Here is a 25,453-nt window from a genome sequence, read left to right on the forward strand (position 1 = left end):
TTTAAGTTAACTTTTAACAGCATAATTCAAAGCTTACCTGTCTGAAGAACCTGTGTAAGTTTTAATTAATCTATACATGTAAAGTTTACAAGTTTATCTATATGTCTTACTTTCTTTTAACTTTACCTGCCTAATTCGGTCTATACAGTAGACAGTAATCACATGATCTTTCCCTATCTCACACTGAAGCCCACATTGAATCTGACCCAATTCTACCCTCTTTGTAAAGAGGACACCACCATGCCGATCACACATCAAATCACACATCGGGACATTTAGCCTTGAGGACACGAATTTTATGGAGCGAAGAATCCCCAAACAAATTTCTAGCTATGCTGAATCATCCTTCAGCATGTTTCTGTTTGTTTTTTCAATTCACTCAGGCCAATAAATTCTTTTTCATAAGTTTTTATCTACGAAAAAGATGGAGATTGAAGAGACATTAGGGTGATTTGTCAACAGGTAAGTGGAGTTATTCAGTCAGTAATGGAGTAGAGATTGATAGAGATATACGAGATCCCACGGATAGTCAACGGTCAATTATATTTAACGCTCGCCCTAATTCAACAAATTGACACAGGTGAATTACGATGGAAGCAGGTAAAGGAACGGACGTTCTTGGCCTGTTCAATATCCAGTCTTATGTTGTTAGTGGTACACATCTAATGGAGGAAGCTGTTGGCAGTAATAGTTAAGGATCCCCATACCACTGCCCAAAACTGGATTGCAGTAAGACAGGGATCCTTAAGATGTCTGCATATATGTTCTTCATTTTGAATGGTAGGCATAGCATGCATAGGTGGAGATTGGGGGGGGGGAGGATGTAAAATAAATTAAGCGGACAGTATGCATGTTACTTGATCAAGTTGAAATTCGTTATCTAGATGAAAATTTATCTGTTAAAGTTGGAAATAGAACAAGATTGTGTGGATTTAAATTAAATATGTTGTCTTTTTAACTGCATTCTATTCAAACATATATCATCATATCTTGTAATATGAAGATATTATTTTTGACAGATGGAAAAAGAAACTGCATTAATTATTTTCATTGCCTGATTTAATTGGAGAATTTCTAACATGTTTGAACTTTACGTACTCCCTCTAGCCTTCAAACACACACACTAAAGGCCCGAGTCATTAGTCACTTAATGAGATGATTATGTGTAGCACACCTGTCTCCGTGGGAGGGACTATGTGGGAGGGACCATGTGGGAGGGGACAGGTTAGTCATTTGTGGTCTTCTCTCTCCGTTTCACGCGATTCTACAGACACACATATCACCAGAGAGTGGCGGTCACCAGGTAGCTATTAGATTCACAGCAACAATGTTGAATAAAAAAATGTCGATGAGCTTGATTTTGACAGAACGAGAAAATGTTAATGCAGTATTGCATTTTAGTTGAGGGATAGTGGAGATGAATTTAGACACAGGTAGATGGGGAGGTGGTAAGGTAGAGTGTGAAAGACAGAAGATGAGGGCAGGGAGAAAAAAGAGGGAAAAGGAGCTTGGGGGTGGGGGGGTGGGGGGTGGGTCGATGTTTGGCTATATTGAGTACATACCTTAATATTATTCATGCAGAATTCAGGTTAAGAATCAAGATATAAACATTTAATGTTGTATCAAATGTTTCATTTTTACATAAAAAGTCAATATCTATTCTGTAATCATACATGACTCCATACATCAGCTTCTCTAGATAATGTCCCTAATATACGAGGCCTTGATGGTCGTATCACCCCTGGAGGGCTATAGAGAGGCGACACAGTCTAAATCACCCACGTACCTGTTTGCTAGGTTCAGGTGAGAATTTGATGGCTTTTTTATGACATTATTGAACAAAATGCTGACATTCTCAACTGAAACTTTCTACAGGTCCAAGGAAACTCCAGACCTGTATAACCATAGGGGGCAAATTTAACACAATGAAGGTCATGGTCAAACAAGGGTGGTGTTTCGGGCCTGAATGACTTTCATCGTAATGACCAGTGACATTAATGGTCAGCATTTACCTGACACGACATGGTCACTAATCTCACCGTAACATAATACAGTATCATTATCAACGAATCACAAACATGATTCTAGCATATCTGACATTACAAATATTTATATCTGTACTCAAATATTTAAAGAATTTCTGAAAAAATCCTGACCATGCACTGTTGTCTGTTATGAAACTTTCTACCATTATAAAGGACTTTTTGTTTTAATTCTTGACCTGAAAAAAAGGTTGTTTTGACAAGATGATGATACACTTACGGATATCTAACAATTAAGACATCACGAAGAAAGAATTTTGGCAACTACATCATTGGCACAAACATAGTGTTTGAAAACAGGTTGTGAAGAAAACAAGCCCAACCCATTTTCTTCCGAAACATGTGCAGAAATCATTTAAAGTGAAGCACCCGCCCCAAAATTTACAGGGCTAAATTTTTACATCCTTTCTAATTAATAACGTATTTGGAACCAATGAAAAACTGATGACTATATTCCTAGGTATTTATTGCATAAGCCTTGTGTTAGTTCGTCCCACAGATAGATGCAACATGTTATTACACACTCGCTGACACTGTGTTACATACCTGTGTATGTTTCTCCCTACATTCTAGACACACCCTGGCAGTCCCTGGGGGGTGGGGCTCCAACCTTGACCTTCACACGACTTTAACGGACCTCAAGTTGACGATGCCGACCTGGATTTTTAATCCTAAGACAGAGTGCCAGACTATACCTAACAGGAAGTAGATCTCTGTAACTACGTACGTAGGTGTAAGCCGATATGTATGCCTCACACCCAGCATTCGTGTGTGCGTGTGCATGCATGTGTCTTACACACCCTCAATGCTATCTATATTGGATCAAGTGCTGGAGAAACTACCAACACAGCCCTGTGTGGACCAATATGATATATTCAGTGATTATATAAGTAGAAGTACTGGAATATGAACTTCAGAAAGATGCAGAAGGGAACTTCAATTGATCCAATACCCTTGGGTAGGGATGCAGTGGGGAGTTTTGTCTGGGGGGAGGGATAACCACACAGCTCCACATCTCTCTGGCGAAAAGGATAACTTTATTTGGTGATGACAAATATAGCCTCGGGATGCTTGGCATGATATCACTAACACTTCTCTGCCCAAAGTATGAAGCACTGTGCCACTACTTACTCCAACCACTCAAACCGGAGAGAGTAATTACAGGAGGCTGGTGTGTGCACATGCAGGCTACTGTTGGAGGGGGAAACACATAGGGCTACACACCAATACACTGTGCCACCTCACAACTATCTCCATCACCTCAGGCCGCTGGTCAGAACCTACTTTACTAGTGACTCTGTATGAGGAGACTTATTACACAGACAGTACAATCCTTGTTGTATGTTATACTGTGTAATGTTTATTGATGTATACATATGTACAAGGGCTGACTAGAGCTGTTGGCAGGGTGGGGAGGGTGGACCTGTTGGCAGGGTGGGGAGGGTGGACCTGTTAGCAGGGTGGGGTGGCCTGTTTGAGGGTGTGTGGGTATTTTTTAGGGGTTGGGGAAGGGGATTAAAAGACTGGAGGAAAAGGCATGGATAGACCTTTGGGAGGATTAGGGAACATATGCACCATGTCATCAGGATTAGGCTGTACCATGAGAGAGGGGGCAGGGGTTGAGAGGGCATAGGAAAAGACTGGGAGTAGGGAGTTGGTTCAATGGACTGGGCTCCATTACATCTGGAACCATTGGGAGTAGGGGAAGATAAAGGTGGTTGAATCCAACAGGTATGGTTGGTCATATAAACGATTTGTTTCCTCTGGATTAACTTCTCTAAATAACTAGAGATTTTTGTCTTGAATTTCCCCATCCTTCGTCAGTGTTATTCCCTTTGAATTGCCCAAATATCTCCTTTAGGTTGCTGCTTTTTAACTGGAGTTATCGCCCTTGAGGTTGCTGCTTTTTAACTGGAGTTATCGCCCTTGAGGTTGCTGGTTTTTTAACTGGAGTTATCTCCCCAACTAACAAATGTCACATTCACATTCAAAACATGTAGTTCTATCCCATTTATCTTGGTTTATCTTGACACTTTAATAACTTTACCTTTGTATGCTAATTTTGGGCGTCTTCTTTAACAGATATCTTATTTTCACATATTCTAAAATTGTCCCTTTCTGTATTTGGTTAGATGTATTCTTAAAACAAATAACTGTTGGAATACAAATTTCCTTAAACCTATCAGGGAATGGATTGATGAGTTTTTACTGAACTGCCCTTTAAACAGTAATAAAATGGAGGAAGTATGTCAGACAAGCTTCAGGAACCATAACTCAGCATAGCATGTACGTAAATGTGCAGTAAGAGCAATCCATGCAAAACATTTACAGGATACAGACCAGATAACAAGCTTCTCATGTGGTTATGCAAATGACCTCATTCATTTTCAAAAAGTTATTTGAGAGTCATCTGACATTTATCTTCAGTCGGAATAAATTTAAGATTAAATATGTCTGTATTGTTGCCTCCATATTCAGATATTTAATTGAAAAGTATAAATGTTTTGGAATATTCTTCATATTATCAGACTTTCCTCAGCCAAGTTGTAATTTTTGAGATTCATTTTCTTTACATAAAACACTTGTACACAACCATAACTATCTGCAGTACTTTGACAACTTGGAGGTGCCTATTATGTGCATTCCTAGTCCACACGCCATAAACATTCTTGTTAAATGATCTCTTAGATATCACCGCAGTCAGCTAAAGATCGTAATTCATTTCCAGTGACTGCCTATGAAAAGAATAACTTATGTAGGATATGATCAAACTATCTCCTAAACAATGACATTTTGATGAAAATATTCATCTTTTTATTTCGTCTCATTTTACCTGAAAATTGGGATGTTTTTACCTGTGGTATTGGATGCGTTACCTGAGATTCTTCAATCAGATACAGCTATGTTTAAACCAGGTTGTTTTCATCGAAATTTGACACAACTTTTGTTTATGATATTCATGTCATCTGCTTACAACATGTTTGCAGGTACCTGACCTGCTTTGACACCTGAGATATGTCACTCGAGAGGTCCTGTACATGCATACTAATTACCCCAGGTAAGACACACTGTTTAAAGATCCCTGTCCCAACAAAGGCAAAACACTTGAGAATTCCGTTGTGGTTTCTTATATGTACAGTAACCTTTGCTTAACTTTGTTTTGGATATAACTGTAGTGCAATTGGCTCAGTGCACTTCTGTTGACCAGTTAGCTCAATCAGTTAGCCCTTTCACCACTGTAGACCATAATGGACTCATCCAAATCAATGCATGGAAGAGTTAACCGAAGTTACATAGGGGTGAAAGGGTTAGAGCGATAATTTAACCGTCTGAAGTTCAGTGTTCGAAGTCCTACAAAGTTATAATTTTTTAACAAAACTGATTTATCAAAGTGATAGTCATGCCAGAAATACCTCTTTCCAGTGCATAGTAACAGTTTAGGCAGTGGTATAGGGATCCTCTATTTACCCATATATGTGATACCTGGATTCAATTTCATAGGTAAAAATGTCAAAATTTCAAAATATATTTTTTTCCAATTTCGTTTCAAATTTGGAGTACTTTTATATCATATAATTTATGTGAAAATTTCAAGCCCAGAACTTTTTCTAAAATATTTCATCATGATGTAACTAGATGCTGAAAAACCTGTCTTAACTGATCACTATATGGATCAGGTTACAGAGGTTTTCAGTTTATTCAGGTGCAGTTTACATCAACATTAAAGACAGAAGCTTCTAAAGTTACAGATTTAGGTAGGTAGTTGAAGGTACAAAATTGTTAATTTTTGGCCAAAAAACACAGTTGTCAATTTAGATTACAATCAAGTTGTCCTTTTCTCAAAGTCTGACCGATTGTTGGCAAGTTTACTTTAGCTGTTCTATCAGAACAGACACACACATTCCTACATGTTCCTTTCATAGACCATTAACCAAACAATTTGAAATAAACTAAGAAACGTGACCCCCTCAAACTGATGTTAATGTCCAGGACATGTTGTCTGCTACACAACTTAGCCAAGTAATTCCCTCTTTTTTGCTCTTTCCAATTCTATTTTCATCAAATTCATTAAGATCATGCACTTGATGTATTGGGAGTTCGAAATTTCTATTCCGTATCACCAAAAAAAAAGATAGAAATCAAAATATTGCAAGATTGCAAAATATCTTTTACAGCAGGAGTTGATTCCTTACCGACCAATGAGACATGAAGTCGAAGGGGTTACTCGGAATTAAACAGGTTACATCAGGGATTCCTACCGACCAATGAGATATGAGGTCGGAGGGGTTTCTCGGAAATAAACAGGTTACATCAGGGAGCCAGAGAGAGTGACAAGAAAATTACTCATAAACTACAAAAATAAAATCTCTTATCTCGCATTTAAAGATCAAAGGGAAGGCAATGAAATGTGACCCCGATCTCTCTTTGTTTACTTGCCCCTATTATCCCGGGTACTAAAAATACCCGAGGAAAAAGGATGGTCAATTAACGACAGGTAAGGTCTCCCACTATAGACCCTTCCCATGACTTATGTAACCTGTTTATAGAAGAGTTCGGTTAAGTCTTGTCCACTGATACAGAACGAGTTCCAGGTAATTTTCTAGTCTATATGCAATTTCAAAGAAGATTTCATGTTAATTATTGTCAATGATATCTTTGAACTGTATTTATATATATACAGTCTGGTTTCTAAATTTTTGGAGATAGTCAGATGCACTAGTAATGATCCATTTGCCATTTGAATATGAAGAATACACAACAAGTTAAATAGCATCAGCCCATCTAGTTTTGTCCCGTTGATGTTGTCGCTACAGTTTTATACAGCTGGATAGACTTTAGGTATTTCAACTAATTGTTTTTCTAAAGATTACAGCACAGGGTCGAATGATGGATTCAGAATCCTTAAGCAGGATTCTATATGTGCTGCTATAAAGGTAACTATTGAATGTTGTCAATTATCTTCAGTGTACAAGTGAATAGCTTATTTCTCTGCAACAAGCTATGAATTTTCTCTATTTAAACCAAAATCCTTTTAAAAGCAAACAACTTTTTATTTAGAAGATAAATGTCCATAATTTTAAATTTTTCATTCCATGGAAACATGCAGTTATAAAAAGCTCCATAATATTTTCATAATATAATCTTAAAGAGATATAAGTAACCGTAGTATATTTACCATGATATCAATATTTCCAAGGTATGTCCAGAGTTGACGTCACACTGTATTCAGGGTGTAAACCCAAATGTGGCCAAACACTCGATACTTAAGGTTGCATACACTGTAATTGAGGAACAAACCACACAACACTCCAAATTGTCCGTGTGACGCCGAGTCCATCAACACACAGCCATTCTCTGTACTGTACCACGTAGCTGTGTGATTGTACAGTGTTCAACATCAAGGTAAGTCATTACCTGTGAGCCGACAGGTACTTTTTCACCTGTGGCCACCGGCCCACCATCCTCAGTGGTTCATCAAATCGACCTTACTCTACCACAACACAGGTGAATGATACTATAGGCATTGAAAAATTATCGTAACACAGAACTTACTGAGTTATATATATAATGTGAACAAATAAACATCGTCCTAATTAACTATAACACTTAAATAATCAGAAAAAACGAACATTGCTTCAAAATATAAACACAAATCTCCTCCCGGGTACCTCAAAGTCATGGCTAAATATATGGGCTGCTGCCATCAAAATACGTTTCTTTTAAAAGGGATTATAACTGTCACCAAATTTACACATAAAAATGTGACGGCTAGATACAGGGGCTGAGGACAATGTCCCTGACAGTAAATCACACTGGGTCTACTGTAGCCGCCAGGTGATGTTACATCCCTACGGTCACAGTAGTTTTTATTATCATTTTGTGCGTAAGCAAACATTTAATGTCTATGAGGTCATTCAGAGATGTTGTCATCGCAGACTTCAATAGATCCCCTTTTTTTCCCCGAGACTTATACAAAAAAAAAATCCCCTTTTTATGTTTTTTTTTTTTTAACTTTTGGAGAGAAAAAAAAGATAAGAAACATTGCTACTTTTGACTAAAATACTTAGACAAAATTCAACACAAAGAGCATTTTGGGCCTTAAAACCCAAGGACAACAAATTCAACATCATAAAGAAACTTCAAAGAAACTGTATTTTAACAAATATATTGAACAGTGAGAGTGAGTTACTGAGCACTCCTTGGTCTTAAAAAAACGAAATTTGCTAGTTTCTACTTTTATCTTGATTTTGTCATAATATTTAGGTCGAAAGGATGCACAAAAAGCAATTCTCTGACTGCATGCCGATTTCAAATATATATATTTGGAGGCACAGTTGTCTAGTGGTAGGACGCCGGGGCTCATGACCGAAGGGTTGTCGGTTCGAGTCACGTCACAGCACTGTGTTGTATCTTTGAGCAAGATATTTACTACGCTTGTTCCAGTCTACTCAGCTGTAAATGAGTATGTGGTTGGGCAGTGCTGGAATTGTTGAATGCTAGCTGTGAGCGCCTAAATAGCAGCACCGGTGTCATATATGTCATAAGAACTTAAAGGTTGTGATAAAGCGGTATAAAAGAACCTCAAATTAATATTATTATTATTATACTGTAGTATTTTTTTTAATTTTCAATTGACCAATCAAATACCTTGATACATCTTTAATGAATCAGAATACACAACGCCCCAATAATGATGATGTCAGCTCTCGTACCCTGATGACTGGACAAATGGTCATGTGTCATCATGCTGGTCATTGGTCAGTCACTGGTCTGTCATAGAGTGGGAGTTGTTTTTGTTTACTTTACACTATTGGCTTAGTAAGGTATTTGGTTTGGTTTGTTTGTGTTTTATGTCCTATTAACAGCTATGGTCATTTAAGGACGTGCCAGGTTTTGGTGGTGGAGGGAAGCTGGAGTACCTGGAGAAAAACCACCGACCTACGACCAGTACCTGGCCTTAGTAAAGGGTCCTCTGTAGGCCTAGGGGTCATACTAATATTTTGATCCATACAAACATGTCTTTAAATGTGTGGCATATTTTCATTGTACAGGTATATATGAATACGGTCACCTTCTAGTTTCGTACTAGAAGGATCGAATTTCCCTTTTACTCCGTGGTAGAGCGTCAGACTAGGAAGTTTGAGATCACGGGTCTGGGTCCGATCCCGGTGGAAGCACACTACTCTCTCTCATGTTATACGTGTAACAGGACAGAGAAACTACAGATTTCTAAATCCCATAAGGACAGCTTTATCATGGAGTCAAGAACACTGACAACGATACACCAGGTAGAGAAAACCGAATTCCTTTCTCACCTGGCGACCTTCCTGACCTAAAGATACTTGAATGACACTAGAAATCAACACCAATCGGAGATGTAACCCACGCATTATCTCGGATCTATGACAAAACATGTCCCTATTCACCGAGTACTGTGGTAGCTGCCCTAGCTTGTAAACACCCCGAACTTTGAATTCCTCTGAAAACACGAATATGTATGTTCGTTATACATTAATTTGTATCGTAAAAATAAATCTTTTTAGAATTACAGGAGTGGAAAATGGAATATCAAGACTTGGTATTCAACCTGGGGCTTCCCAACTCCAGCCCGACACTTTATACAAAATTGAGATACTCCAGCATCACTGCGGGTCTCTGTGCATCTGTGCATAGATATACCCGACTAGCTCCAAACCATATTACATCGACATACAATATACTACTCTATTTCAACAATATACTACTCTATTTCAACAATATACTACTCTTATTTCTTTTCTAAATTTATTTAACTCCTATTGATTGCTTTTGAATGCTACTTGATTTTGAACTTTGAAAATTTAAATAATTTTGATATTTATATATACTTTATGGCCCTATACAAATTTGTGCATAGACCTGGAATTGGTATGAATTAAAAACCATATTCACACTCACATGTAATTATTCTGTGCTCAAATTCAAATCTTAGTTCAAGTGAGAAAACACTTCAAAAATTAAAATTTATAACGCTTCCTGAACTTAGTTATGACTTGACACAGCGCTGTTATCATTCCCAGGTTTAATGTTAATTTTTCGAAATTGCGCCAAAAAACGCTCAGGTTTGAGCACATAACATAAGTCTTATGATGGGGTCTGTTATTTTTCATGTCCCTTGAGAAATATCACCAAAATATTACAAATAAATTCAACAACTTTACAAGATTTCAATTAACCTGTATTTTAATGAACTAAAAAGAAAAGAAAACATTTCGTTAGACAAGCAAAACAGAAAATCAAATTTAAATACGAGTAGAAATTTATTGGAGGAAATCTTTGGAGGGTTAATGCGGGTATTTACGGTACTCAATTTGGTGTTGTTCCAAACAAGGTGGAAAGTTTAAAATGTTGTTGTTCCGAATTCATATATAAATGACTCCACCTCACAAGTGACACGTACAGCATAAAACCGCAAATATATATAAAAAAAAAAACGAATTCCTTTTTCTGCCTAGCCGACCTCTAAAATAGACCAAAATTCTTTTACCTGTATTTATACAGGTAGCATAAGAGTACTCACTCTCGTTATAGAAATACAGGTGAGTGCTGAGGAATTTGTCATTGTAGAAGGATACAGGTGTCAAACAGAAATCGTCTTCAGTCACGTTTATCATCGGCCACATCTAAAAACAGGCCTTGATTCTACAAAGGTAATTAGGTTCATTCTGTGTTCTGTGATAATATCTAAACAGATCTTTTGTGCGTCGTTGAATCCATTCACGTTTCACTTTGGTTAAACACCTGTAAATTGGTTTCCTTTATAAGGTGAATAAGATTGACCAGTATTTGTTAGTGTGTGTATCGTATGTGTTCTTCAGGGCGGTCGCCGCTACTGGACAATGTCTAAAGCAGAGAAACCGATTCACCTGAATGTTTTACACAGATAGGAATAATTGTGTAAACATATAAAACCTCCAACAGACATAGATGTGATGAAGATGAGGAAATGTCAGGGCGGTCGTTCTCCACTAGACATTGTCAAAAACAGAGGTAATTTCAAAAAGCAAACCTAGTTACCTAAATGTTTCACACAGACAGGAATGCTTCTTAACAGATAAAACCTCCCATAGACACAGATGAGATGAGGATAAGGAATTGTCAAGCAATTCTTGGCATGATCTTTAAAGATAATCTTTCATAAAGTGAGACAATTTTCAATGACACAGATAAACAAACATTTAGTATTTTCAGAATCTGTTATACTTGCTAAAAAGTGTGTATAAATGATTGTTAAGTATGTTTTTGTTTTCTTGATTGTTCTTCTTCCCCTCCTCTGTACAAAATACCTTTTTTTTTGTTTTCTCATCTACCACTTATCTATTTCCCTTTGATCTGGTTGCTTCCCCACTGTTAATGATATTGAAACCCAGCAAGCAGCCTCAGCATCTTCCTTACCATAGTACTCTAGCCAATGTGAGTTATAGTGAATTATAATTACGACAGTGTTACCACGGTTCCTTTTGATTTCCTTCCTGTACCTATAAGACTCTCCTGTTCAATACTACAATGCAGCATTATATATAAAACCACCATGGGGTTCTGGGTAACATCAAGTACACATTTTCTGAGCATTTTTATCCATAATATAAAAGTGCAACTGTAACATCAATTAATTGTCAATGTCTAAAATCGTACTGCAACTAGACTAGAATATGAGCTTCCCCTGAATGATATGAACCAGACAGCCAGATTCATGATTTCCAACTAAACACATGTACTATATATTTTGACCTATAGCTGTTTTTCGACGTAAACATGATAGAGAAGAGCAAATGTTTGATTCATTATCTTAACTCTACATGGATAGCTGTATGTCTACCTGTATATAGATAATATAGCTGTATGTCTACCTGTATGTCTATCTGTATATAGATAGCATACCTGTATGTATACCTGTATATAGGTAGTATACCTGTATGTATACCTGTTTGTATACCTGTATGTATATAGTATACCTGTATGTCTACCTGTATATAGATAGCATACCTGTATGTGAATCTGCATATAGATAGTATACCTGTAAATAGATAATATACCTGTATGTCGATCTACCTGTATGTCTACCTGTATATAGATAGTATACCTGTATGTCTATCTGTAAATAGATAGTATACCTGTATGTCTACCTGTATATAGATAATATACCTGTATGTCTATCTGTATATAGATAGTATACCTGTAAATAGATAGTAAACCTGTATGTCTACCTGTATATGGATAGTTTACCTGTATGTCTATCTGTATATAGATAGTATACCTGTATGTCTACCTGTATATATAGTATACCTGTATGTCTACCTGTATTTGGATAGCATACCTGTATGTATATCTGTATATAGATAGTATACCTGTAAATAGATAGTATACCTGTATGTCTACCTGTATATAGATAGCATACCTGTATATGAATCTGTATATAGATAGTATACCTGTAAATAGATAATATACCTGTATGTCGATCTACCTGTATGTCGATCTACCTGTATATAGATAATATACCTGTATGTCTACCTGTAAATAGATAATATACCTGTATGTCTATCTGTATATAGATAGTATACCTGTATGTCTACCTGTATATAGATAGCATACCTGTATGTATATCTGTATATAGATAGTATACCTGTAAATAGATAATATACCTGTATGTCTACCTGTATATGGATAGTTTACCTGTATGTCTACCTGTATATAGATAGTATACCTGTAAATAGATAGTATACCTGTATGTCTACCTGTATATAGATAGCATACCTGTATATGAATCTGTATATAGATAGTATACCTGTAAATAGATAATATACCTGTATGTCGATCTACCTGTATGTCTACCTGTATATAGATAGTATACCTGTATGTCTATCTGTAAATAGATAGTATACATGTATGTCTACCTGTATATAGATAATATACCTGTATGTCTACCTGTATATAGATAGTATACCTGTATGTCTATCTGTATATAGATAGTATACCTGTAAATCTACCTGTATATGGATAGTTTACCTGCATGTCTATCTGTATATAGATAGTATACCTGTATGTCTACCTGTATATAGATAATATACCTGTATGTGTATCTGTATATAGATAGCATACCTGTAAATAGATAGTAAACCTGTATGTCTACCTGTATATATATAGTTTATCTATATTGTATCTGTATATATATAGTATACCTATGTCTACCTGTATATATATAGTATACCTGTATGTATACTTGTATACAGAAAGTATACCTGTATGTCTATCTGTATATAGAAAGTATACCTGTATGTCTATCTGTATATAGATAGTATACCTGTATGTATACATGTATATAGATAGTTTACCTGTATGTCTACCTGTATATATAGTTTACCTGTATGTCTATCTGTATATAGATAGTTTACCTGTATGTCTACCTGTATATATAGCATATCTGTGTATATATAGTATATCTGTATATAGATAGTTAATACCTGTATATATATAGTATATCTCTGTATATATAGTATATCTGTATATAGATAGTTAATACCTGTATATATATAGTATATCTGTATATATATATATATAGTATATCTGTATATAGATAGTATACCTGTATATATATAGTATATCTGTATGTCTATCAGTATATATATTGCATACCTATATGTTTACCTGTATATATAGTATATCTGTATATATATATAGTATATCTGTATATAGAGAGTATACCTGTATGTCTACCTGTATATATAGTATACCTGTATGGCTACCTGTATATATATAGTATACATGTATGTCTACCTGTGTACATATAGTATACCTGTATATATACAATTTACCTGCATATGTGTACCTGTATATCTACCTGTATATATCTACCTGTATATATACACACAGTATAGATGTCAACTATTAGACACATGTACACCTGTCCAATGTTGATACACACCATCCTAGAAGATAACCCCAGTCTGAGACCTACACACCTGACACAACACCTATTGTTCTACAGGTAGTAATTATGTAACAGTTGATAGTACTCCTGTTTAATTTACATAAAATTCTATGTATTGTCAGCATAATGTTACTTTCAGTTTACTAGTGCAAAGGGTACTACCAGGTGTTCTATCACCTGTATATACAGGTGATAAAGCTGTGTATAATTGTACAATTCACATGCATTATTGTAGTGTTACAGGTACATCAGTCTACTAAACTCAGGTAAAGTATTTTATGGTGATACTATGGTTGTCTTTTTAGTGTAGAAACATATCTTGATTATATTTGGATCAATTCAATACAGAATTTATACACATGCATTTTGCCGTATTGAGTGATATGTTTTACCTACAAACAATGAACACCTGAAACGCACCTTTTCTTGCTCTTTCTTGGCCTGTTTCCCCCCGCATGAGAAACATCCCGCCATGACAAGGCGTGGCCCTTGTGACCTCGGACCTTTCCTGGCCTGTCAGTGGCTCCCAGAATGGATCCCTACACCGGGCCTCTGCCCCTCCGTTTGTTTCCCACACGAACCTGAACACTGCCTGCTATATAGCGGTACCGTACATCCAATTGGTAAAGTATTTGCCTTTAGTTTCAGGCCTGGCTAATTCTGCTGTAAATAGTTCCACCTGTCTGTCTCCCTACATCCAAATCAAAACCTAAACACGAAAACACTAAGTAACACTCTCCTTACTGCCGTAATTCCCTTTCAGGTAAAAATAATGTATTTGAAGACTTAACCTCGTTAACACCTTCTTCGTTTCCTGGCCAGGTACACTTGAGCCATTTTGCATGCCGTTGACATTTACCTGGACCTATATACACATTCTTACACAGTATTTACTTTCCATGTTCAGCTCGACAGAAATTTTTTTTTCTCAATTCTCCGCCACCATTGTAACACAAAGCGATTCTTGTGTACTCTTGTTCTTGTGACACAAACAGAGCTCGCTTTGGTAAAGGTTGATCGGCGGGTAGGTAGAGTGGAATCTCTGGGAGCCCGCGAAGGTACCCTGGTACACAAGTTAGGGGACACTTGCCAAGGTGACTCAAGAAAGGACGCGGTGTGACAACACACCACACGGAGACCTGGCCTCGGTACTTATCACCTGCATTTTGAACACATTAAACCACACATCAATCAATGTACCAAATGTGGAAAGATCATTATTTTTATCTGCAGCCAGGACACAGCCAGGACACACGGTCCACTACATGTTGTGTAAGTTAGGACAGGATGCAGGTTTATAGAACAATGGCATCTGTCGAGCTGGTCCCCAAGTCGTTATCTCACCTGAACCGCAGGTAAAATACAGTAACACCTCTATCTACCTGTGCAATAAACACTCTCTCTTACTATCTATCTATGAAACCAAAAGGTGAAAATCAATAAGCAGTAACCAATGAAAATCAATCAGTTATTCATTTTATTATCAAAATAATTTCACAGGACCCCCAAATGGAGCCTAAGGCCTTTTCTAGGTCACCTACTAATTACAATATTATGCGACAGGTATACTCACTATCTGCACACTTTTGAATGTTATATAGCTACACAGGTATGCTTAATATAATTCATAGGTATATGGCCAGGCGCTTATCTTAGTTAAATAAGATACATCTCCTTGGCTGGGATATAACCTATCTTAGACGTCCCATACTTAATTATCGCGTGTATAGCAAGCTTTGATCTTTCTAACTTCCATCACATGCCCAGATCTATATTTATAACAAATGTTGCATGCCTTGGTTTTTTTTTCTTAGACTTACACTATTCAACATGCATGTGTATATATAAAAAGCATCCCAGCAAGAAAATTCTGTAAAAGTGTACAAGTTATCTCCCTTCGTTTATAAAATTCTCCTCAGAATGAAAAAGCTGATACAGATATTTTAAAACCTTTTGAAGATTTTAATATCTGAAGAGACGTTGAAGAGAACAAGTAATTTTTATGAGTGATTAAACAAGTTATTTTTGAATTCTGAGAAACGACTTACAATGATTATAAAGTGAAACTATCTAAAATTGAAATCTAGCTGACATCATCTCCAGCAGTTTTCAGAAAAAACCCGAAACAGATACATCTCCGATATTAAAAGCAAATCCCAGTTTATTGCATTTACTACTTAGGTAAGAAAATATAGAACATAATTCTGAAGATCAATATTTAGATTGAGCATCCTGTTCTTATAAATAACAGTAGTTTTCTCCCCCAGAAAGAAGTGAGACATGAAATCTGAAACATTTATAAGCTTGGTAATCATCATTTTTCACTGTGCTCACATCTCATGTTTGTAAATAAGTAGTCTAATTTAGCAGATTATATAAGGATAAGATAACACAAAAATCAGCTACAGAAAACGGGACCCAAAAACCTGTGTTCCTACGGCATGAAACTGTAGACAGGTTGTTCTGATGTTATTTTTACAGTCCACTAGGGATGCGCTCTAGATCAAGATATGCTAACACTGAATTTTATTGTACAAATAATTGTAACGATTTGGATAATGATCTCTCACTGCCTTGCTGTACAGGTTTGGAGCCGCCTTTGTGAACCGATGTATAAATATATACAATCCGCATTATCTAATGCTTCAATTCAATTACCGAAAACTACCGCTTCACAGGGAAAACAGGCTGTTAATTACCCTGAGTCATAGACAAGATTGTGGAAATCTCAGACAGCTGTATGTAAGGTTTTGGACAGAACGAATTCCTCTAAAGACCGTGAGTCCATTATGTCAGGTAAAAATAGAGGCTTTTTGATGGATGGAATCTCGCCTGATGCTTGTAAAACCTACGGAAAACACTCGTGAAATATTTCAACAGTATGTTTCAATTACGACTGTGAGACTTTCTCCGAGAGCGAGTTTCCTACTTCCTGTTCTCACTACACAACATCATACGCAACATACCCAAATCAATTACGCTCAAATGCAATCACAGGTTATATAAAGCACCTGCATGCAGCTAAACCTTTAGAAACAATTTAGAATATTTTGAATTCAACATATCGCTGTCCATGCAGCATTAAAAAAAACGAAGGCTCCTAGGAGATAATTGCCATAATATATAAAGTATTTCCATTTTTTAACGTGCTACCCAAAATGAGTTTGTTAATTTTTGTTCAGATTTCTTTATTTCCCTTGTATCAAAGAGGAGCTGATTTAATAACCAGGAAACAAACTGTCATTGCTGCTATTGATTTACTAGGTGATTAATTTATCTCCGAAGTTTATAAAATGTGAACATTTCACTGATGGTAATCGTTTCACACAGTTTTAAATCGATAATTGAGAAGATTAATTATATTGATAAAACTTCATCACATCTCTGATTGTTTATATAGACACTAATAACTTTGTATGGCTGTATATCTCTGCGAGATTAAATGGTGGCTGACTGATGTTTGTAAAACTTAGGTACAGTGGCTGACGTTTATAAAACTTATATCCTGTGGCTGAGGTTTGTAAAACTTATGTACGGTGGCTGCATGAGGTTTGTAAAACTTAGGTACGGTGGCTGAGGTTTGTAGAACTTAGGTACAGTGGCTGAGGTTTGTAAAACTTAGGTACAGTGGCTGAGGTTTGTAGAACTTACAATGGTTGATAATTGATGTGTTACCGCCAGGCAATCACTGGTAACTGTCTACCTAAATCATTAACATGCCAATTTTGTGTGTGATGGAAAAAAAAGGCAAAAAGGCATAAAAATCGTGTCTATCTTAAGATAGAGTGAGGAAGCAGCTGACACAGTGAAAGAACCAATATTCGGCAACAATATAAGCATACGATATTGTACACTAAACTCTCTTGTTTCCCTAAAAAACAGATTAGAGCATTCTTACCTTCACTGAAAAAAGAGCTCCAGTGCTAGCCTCAGCCAGTGTTTTAAAGTGGGAGACCATAAATATCCTACAAGGTTTTTTTCTTCTTTCATCAATTATGACTCACAAAACTAACTGTTCCCCTGGAATCTCAAGATAGCTACGGTATTAAAATGCATTCAACAAAACCTGTTCCAATTATAACCTGAAATTCCATTTTTATTGAATTATGTTCTCTACAACAGATAGAAAATAAAACAGTTTCTGCACACTGTAAAAACAAGCACTTGCATTCTTCAAGAATCTCTTGGTGAACTATAGCACACAATGAAAAGATTGTATAGTCCAAGTTTCTTGAAACAATACTATACTGTATATAAGAAAAACTACAGTGCAGTGGGTTAGCTAGGGATCCTTAAGATTTTTCCTTCATTTTGCAATGACCAATTGTCTATATATATACACTAGATGATACACCCTTAGACAATATGACGCTCGACTAACTCTGGTAGCTATAACCTCCGATCCTTTGTAATTCATTTCAATTCCAATTTGTATCTTAATATGCTATTTACATAAAACATTAAAATAAGACTTTAAATACATTTATTTAAAATCACCATTGTATTGAGGTGACTTTTATAGTGCATAAAAACTACATGAGCATCCGCCCCTTGATACACTGTTTACAAAAACATGAGAGACCAAAGGGGAAATAGAGACTGAGAAGGTCAAGGTCATTTATTCCTCAAACCAAAGGGGGGATAGAGACTGATAAGGTCAAGGTCATTTATTCCTCAAACCAAAGGGGGGATAGAGACTGAAAAGGTCAAGGTCATTATATTCCTCAAACCACAGCGGAAAAAGAGACTGAGAAGGTCAAGGTCATTTATTCCTCAAACCAAAGGGGGGATAGATACTGATAAGGTCAAGGTCATTATCATCATCAAACCACAGGGAAAATAGAGACTGAGAAGGTCATCATTTATTCCTCAAACCAAAGGGGGGATAGATACTGATAAGGTCAAGGTCATTATCATCATCAAACCACAGAGGAAATAGAGACTGAGAAGGTCATCATTTATTCCTCAAACCAAAGGGGGGATAGAGACTGAAAAGGTCAAGGTCATTATATTCCTCACATCAAGGTAATTCAGTGTCAAACCTACTGACTCATGATCACTGACCGTCACCTATCCTATCACTTTAGTGGTATCTGCTTAGAATGTAATTTCAAAGAGAATTTCTTAGCATCAAGGATAACTGTTACATTATTTAAGGTTAAATTGGCAAATACCTATTTCCTTGATAAAATTTATCTTTTTTATTATCCAGACTTAAAACTACATAAATCACACATCGTTAGCGGTAGTTCCATCTTTCACATATTTTTAGTAGGATCATCAATATCAGAGCTCTCCTAAGTGGAGGAAGCTTTCTCCCAGTGGGGTGTAAATCTTTAATTACATCTGGAAAATATATATACACAAACCACAAAGTCAGTAATGCTTAATTTAACCAAACATCCACAGATTATAGGTATAAATATACTTGGCAAATTCACAGCCTCCAGCATCACTGAGATATAATACACAGATCTCGGACTATTATAAACCTGTTACAAGTCAGGCAAGTAAGTCAGGACCCTATGTTTGATACAGAAGTAAGAACTCTGTGCTGGACTCTCTTAAATATCACACCTATCTACAGTCATCCTCACTGTCATCGTTAGACCTGTTAGACCATTTTTAATCTACAATCCAACATTTTGTTTTCTATATTCGTGAAATTTTAGGACAGGATTGTTGCACATCTCATAATGACATGAGCATGTGCAAAATTGTTTGGTATGATACTGAACAGATGACATTCAACTGTTTACTTCACGGAGGTAATTCTTTAGCTATCTAACTTTAGCAGGGTATCGTCACCATGGTTATTTGGTATTGTAGAGATGAAATCGCAGTTTACATGTGTGTCTGTGTGTCGGGTCATAACCAAGGCTTTATTATGTCACTGCAGTGATATGCTTGTTTCTAAGCAGGTTTACCAGTAATCTGTAAAACATTTGCCAGACCCAGACCAACTGATAACATTTTCAATTCAAGATACACAATACGAGATGAACACTTGGAACTGTAACTTTTTTCTGCAGATGAAATTTACCAGTGTATGTAACACCTTCATATGTAAATGACAAACAGATACATTTTAAGGATTGATCCCATACCACTGCCAAAAACTATAACGATTCATTGGAAACTTATTTTTGGAATGACTATAGCTTTAACAAATCGTTTCTGAACAGAAACCATACATTGTGGAACCTAGAAAAATTATCAAGATGACATAAACAAAAACAAAAACAAAGTTTCTGAGAATAAAACTGCAACAGGGCCAGACGAGGATTCAAACCCTCGACTGCCGATCATTAAACTGTTGCTTTAACTTATTGAGCTGTCTGGTCAGCGAAACGTAGTAGCAAAATTAAGGGGAGGTTACTGTGTGTACAAAGATTACAGTGTCATTCTCTGATGTATGTCTGCAGCGGGACAGGGACCTTTGACTCATTCGCCCCTGAAGACACATTTGAACTGTTCCAAATCAAAGGTTGCAATAGTTCATTATGAAACTTCAGGGGTGAATGAGTTAAACAGATAACAATGATACTTAATAGTGCTTGTCTTCTCCTACACAAGTAATAAGACAAAAAAGCCTAGTAAAGGTATGACCCAAAATACTTGTATATTTTTCCAATGGGGTGGGCTTATTAGCAAGCATGCCTTCAATTATCACGAGTTAATTGTAGTGCTGACATCATATCTAAAGACAATTAAAACAAAGATTATAATTCATTAAAGCACTCTGACTAGACTAGACACAGCTATCCTCCGAAATACACTATGGTGTACCGTTTCTTTCAAAGTACTGCCAACAGATACATAAATGTTCATGGGAAGATCCAATACCAATCTACAAACTTTGGTTTGAAAAATGAAAAGAGATCACCATGAGGAAGGCAAGGCATGTGCAGCTTTCAGGAATGTTATCCATAGGCCACCAATGAAATGATATGTTCCTAACCCTTTCACCCCTATGTAATTTTAGTAGACTCTACCATGCATTGATCTGGATGAGTCCATTATGGTCTACAGTGGTGAAAGGGCTATACCGATTTGTCTTTTTTTAGGATATTTCAAATGTTTAACCTTGGAAAGTTAAGCTTTATTACCTGATGATATGTTTATATGTTCTTTAAGGTCTATGAAGTATAATCAGGGTATGCGCATATTTTATACCTGTTTTACTCCAATCTGGCAATAGTTCGAATGCTAATGCCTGGTCAGAGAGAACTATAGCTTACTACTGGAAAAACATTGTGCTGCTGATGTTTTGATACTGTGATTCAAGGATATGAAGCTATTTTTGTTGGTAGCAAGGGAAAGAACCATTTCCTTCAGTCAAAACATTTTTAAGGATTGCCTGCCTGCATGCACAAGCATGAAATAAGAATATAATATTTCTTTTAAATGTAATTAAAAGATTTTTTTGTTTCTTTTTGAAGAATTGAAAGGAGAATAAAATTTAATATACTTACCTCATTTACCCCTGAAATTTCACAATGAACTATTCCAACCTTTGAAATGGAAGAGTTCAAATGTGTCTTCAGGGGTGAATGAGTTCAAGATAAAAAATAAATATGCCACTACCACCACACCCAACACATCCTTGGTAAGAGGTTGCTCTTTACCTTCACAGCAACAGTTTAAGAAAGTCTTGTAAAAGGAATTGCTTCTGAATCCTATTTAATGAAGGTCTATGCAAAGAGCTTTCAAGAGATAACTGCACTTTTATCATTTTCAAACATTCCTTGTAAATGTATTTATAATGATCGTTTGTTTATACATCTGAATCAGTTAGATGTTTTTATTCAAAAGAAGTAAACTGGTATGAAGTCTTGAGTAAGAAGAGTTTTTGTGACTTAAACTACCTCTCATCATCCAAGTCAGTAGAATGTTTGGTTTGATTACATAATATCATGTGAAGATGAAGATGTGTCCTGAGTGGGTTCCTATGGCTACACTATAACACACCATACATCACCAAGATGCAGGCTTGTACATTTTACTTGAGAGTGTCAGACACTTTGTTTCATCATTTTCTGAGTTAACTCAAAATTACTCATTAGACTAACGAGATTTTTAAAACTGATTTTTTTTTTCTGCAGTAATACATTTTACCTTTGACATGAATTCAAACAAAATCATCTCCGGCCATTTTGTCTGGATTTTACTATACTCATATTGTAAAAAAATTCTAATACATGCTATTTTGTCTAGGTTAATTTACACCTTTGGTCAACATTTACTGTATTTAAGTGTGATGCAAATTCTGTAAATTTGTTCGAAATTTATACAAAGTGAGGGATATTAATACTCTGATATTTCACTTCAATTTGTTTTGGATAATAAATACTTTTATTGACCTCATGAAACGTCACTAACGTTTAATGTTTTACTGGTAAAGAATACATCTGAAAATTTCTACACATGAAAATGGAAACAAAATTGTAATTTTTTAACTTGAGTTAAGAAGTCAGCTATTAATTTTATTAATTTCTAAATGGAGTAACAATTTTGATATTGTAATAAACATTAGTGATAGCCTTTCAAGAATGTCAAACGAGCCATCGTATTAGCCGCGGCAGGAACATACTTGTAACTGATTAAAACCTCAAGTGCTATATTAGGGGCAATACACATAATAGAGATTCTTTAACAGTTGGTCAGAACGTTATATAAATGTACCTGGCACTGCGATCCTCCTCGGCTGTAACTCAACACTGCGAGGAGAATATTTACATGTTTTTAATTTCAACAGAGGTGAAGGGGCTTCTGATAAAACATGAAAGCACAGTCCAAGATCTCCTGCCTATCTCAATTGCAGCCAATTATTGTACTACTGTTTTAAGTCAAAGAGTGCCGGAGATTGTTCCAGGGGAAGCCAAACCGCCTCCATTTTTTCTAGTGAAAGCCATATTTCTATGTCAATTTGAGAGATAAGGATGGACCGAGATACTGAGCATCATCTGTAGTTGCCAAGCATGTACTTTATGTCCGAGATTAGAAAAAGGGGAGACAACCTAAAGTAAATATTTCTTAACATTTCTATCAGTAATCGTACAAATTTGCACTACTTTCCGATTAATTTACTGTTAATTATTTGCTCTCAATGTATTTATTCAACTTTTCACAAAATATTCATGTAAATTACAATGATCAGTTCTATGAATGGGATATGAAGGCTGTAGGGCTTTTTAGTGGGGGCTAGGGCAGGAGGTGGGGGTAAGTTTGGGGCTAGGGAGCGGGGTGGTGGAATTGGAAGAAAATTTAGAAAATTTGCAAATACTTGTTAGATGGTAGTTCTCATAGGATAATGAATGGAAAAATAGTTGATCTTGAACAATTAGGTATTGAAGCTTATGACCTCAGCTGACCTTAGTCATTAACCTATTGAATCATTGTGACACCAGCTTACCTGAGACAGTGACCCATTAAATCATTGTGATCCAAGCTTACCTTAGACAGTGACCCATTGAATCATTGTGACACCAGCTTACCTTAGACAGTGACCCATTAAATCATTGTTACCCTAGCTTACCTTAGACAGTGACCCATTAAATCATTGTGACCCAAGCTTACATTAGACAGTGACCCATTGAATCATTGTGACCCAAGCTTACCTTAGACAGTGACCCATTGAATCATTGTGACCCTAGCTTACCTTAGACAATGACCCATTAAATCATTGTGACCCAAGCTTACCTTAGACAGTGACCCATGGAATCATTGTGGCCCAAGCTTACCTTAGACAGTGACCCATTAAATCATTGTGACCCAAGCTTACCTTAGTCAGTGACCCATTGAATCATTGTGACCCAAGCTTACCTTAGACAGTGACCTATTAAATCATTGTGACCCAAGCTTACATTAGACAGTGACCCATTGAATCATTGTGACCCAAGCTTACCTTAGACAGTGACCCATTAAATCATTGTGACCCAAGCTTACCTTAGACAGTGACCCATTGAATCATTGTGACCCTAGCTTACCTTAGACAGTGACCCATTGAATCATTGTGACAACAACTGACCTGAGACACTAACCTATTGAAGCCCTTTGACCACAACTGACCTTAGACACTGACCTATTGAAGCCCTGTGATCACAACTGACCTTAGACACTGACCTATTGAAGCCCTGTGATCACAACTGACCTTAGACACTGACCTATTGAAGCCCTGTGATCACAACTGACCTTAGACACTGACCTATTGAAGCCCTGTGATCACAACTGACCTTAGACACTGACCTATTGAAGCCCTGTGACCCCAGCTCACCTTAGACACTGACCTATTGAAGCCCTGTGACCACAACTGACCTTAGTCACTGACCTATTGAAGCCCTGTTACCACAACTGACATAGTCACTGACCTATTGATGCCCTGTTACCACAACTGACCTTAGTCACTGACCTATTGAAGACCTGTTACCACAACTGACCTTAGTCACTGATCTATTGAAGCCCTGTGACCACAACTCACCTTAGACAGTGACCCATTGAATCATTGTGACCCCAGCTGACCTTAAACATCCATTATTAAGGCCCTGTGACCCAAACTAACCCCTTTACTGCTCCAACACAGTACTAGATCATAACCATCCTGGTGTTTTATCCCGTTTTATTGGTGGTGATTTGTGTGGGCTTTGGTATGCAGCCTCCGTACCCAGTGGTTTATTAATAGTGTCAGTATACATATGTATCTAAGAGCTGGTGTAGCACTGGTCGCTCATTATCTGTACTTAAGACATATTAATGTCCTTATCTAAGGGTTATACCCCCCACATCAGACACCATTCATCATCCCATACAGTAGTACCGACTTTCATCAGGTTTGTACTTGTTAGCTACCTTCCTGGAGACAGAACAGCCAAACTTATCATCTTCAAATACTCATTGTCTTCAAACCAATGGAATCATCAAACAGAGATTGAAAACCAGCCCCGCCCCCCTTCTCCATCCTACCACAACCTTCAATACACCTCCACCCCCACCCCACATCCTACTACAACCTTCAATACACTCACCCACAGCCAACCCAACCACAGCCTCCACTCCTCCCCCTACCACAACCTTCAATACCCCCACCCCACAGCCAACCCAACCATAGCCTCCACCCCCCTCCATCCTACTACAACCTTCAATACCCCCACCCCACAGCCAACCCAACCACAGCCTCCACTCCTCCCCCTACCACAACCTTCAATACCCCCACCCCATCCCACCTCAAACCAAACCAATCTGCCCCCAATAAACTCCCTTCATCCCTATACCACAACCCCACACCTATATTTGTAGACTTTATTGTTGCTTTATTATTGTTAAAAACATGTATGCAAGAATTGGAACGTTGGCAAATGTACAACACGAACACTACAGACAGGTGGTAGTTAGGGTATACTACAATGTCTGACCAGTACTGATGTACAATACGAACACTACAGAC

The 25,453-nt window shown here is 36.8% G+C and overlaps 1 protein-coding gene across 21 annotated transcripts in view; it reads right to left on the reverse strand.

Annotated features, from left to right (window-relative positions):
• Positions 1-25,453, reverse strand: part of LOC110452090 (serine-rich adhesin for platelets-like) — a 291,726-nt gene that overhangs the window by 128,024 nt on the left and 138,249 nt on the right. The window contains exon 1 of one of the 21 annotated variants that reach the window (XM_021500405.1): positions 14,431-14,926. The exons of 19 other annotated variants lie outside the window; for them this stretch is intronic. In XM_021500405.1, the coding sequence (XP_021356080.1) occupies positions 14,431-14,484 (54 nt within the window). In that variant the 5' untranslated portion in view covers positions 14,485-14,926. Of the gene's footprint in view, positions 1-2,588; positions 2,812-14,430; positions 14,927-25,453 lie in introns of those variants that run through there. One more of the 21 variants, XM_021500407.1, reaches the window with a different exon arrangement.

Source organism: Mizuhopecten yessoensis, unplaced genomic scaffold (genome assembly GCF_002113885.1).
Source record: "Mizuhopecten yessoensis strain PY_sf001 unplaced genomic scaffold, ASM211388v2 scaffold6383, whole genome shotgun sequence".
In the NCBI taxonomy this organism is placed as follows: domain Eukaryota; kingdom Metazoa; phylum Mollusca; class Bivalvia; order Pectinida; family Pectinidae; genus Mizuhopecten; species Mizuhopecten yessoensis.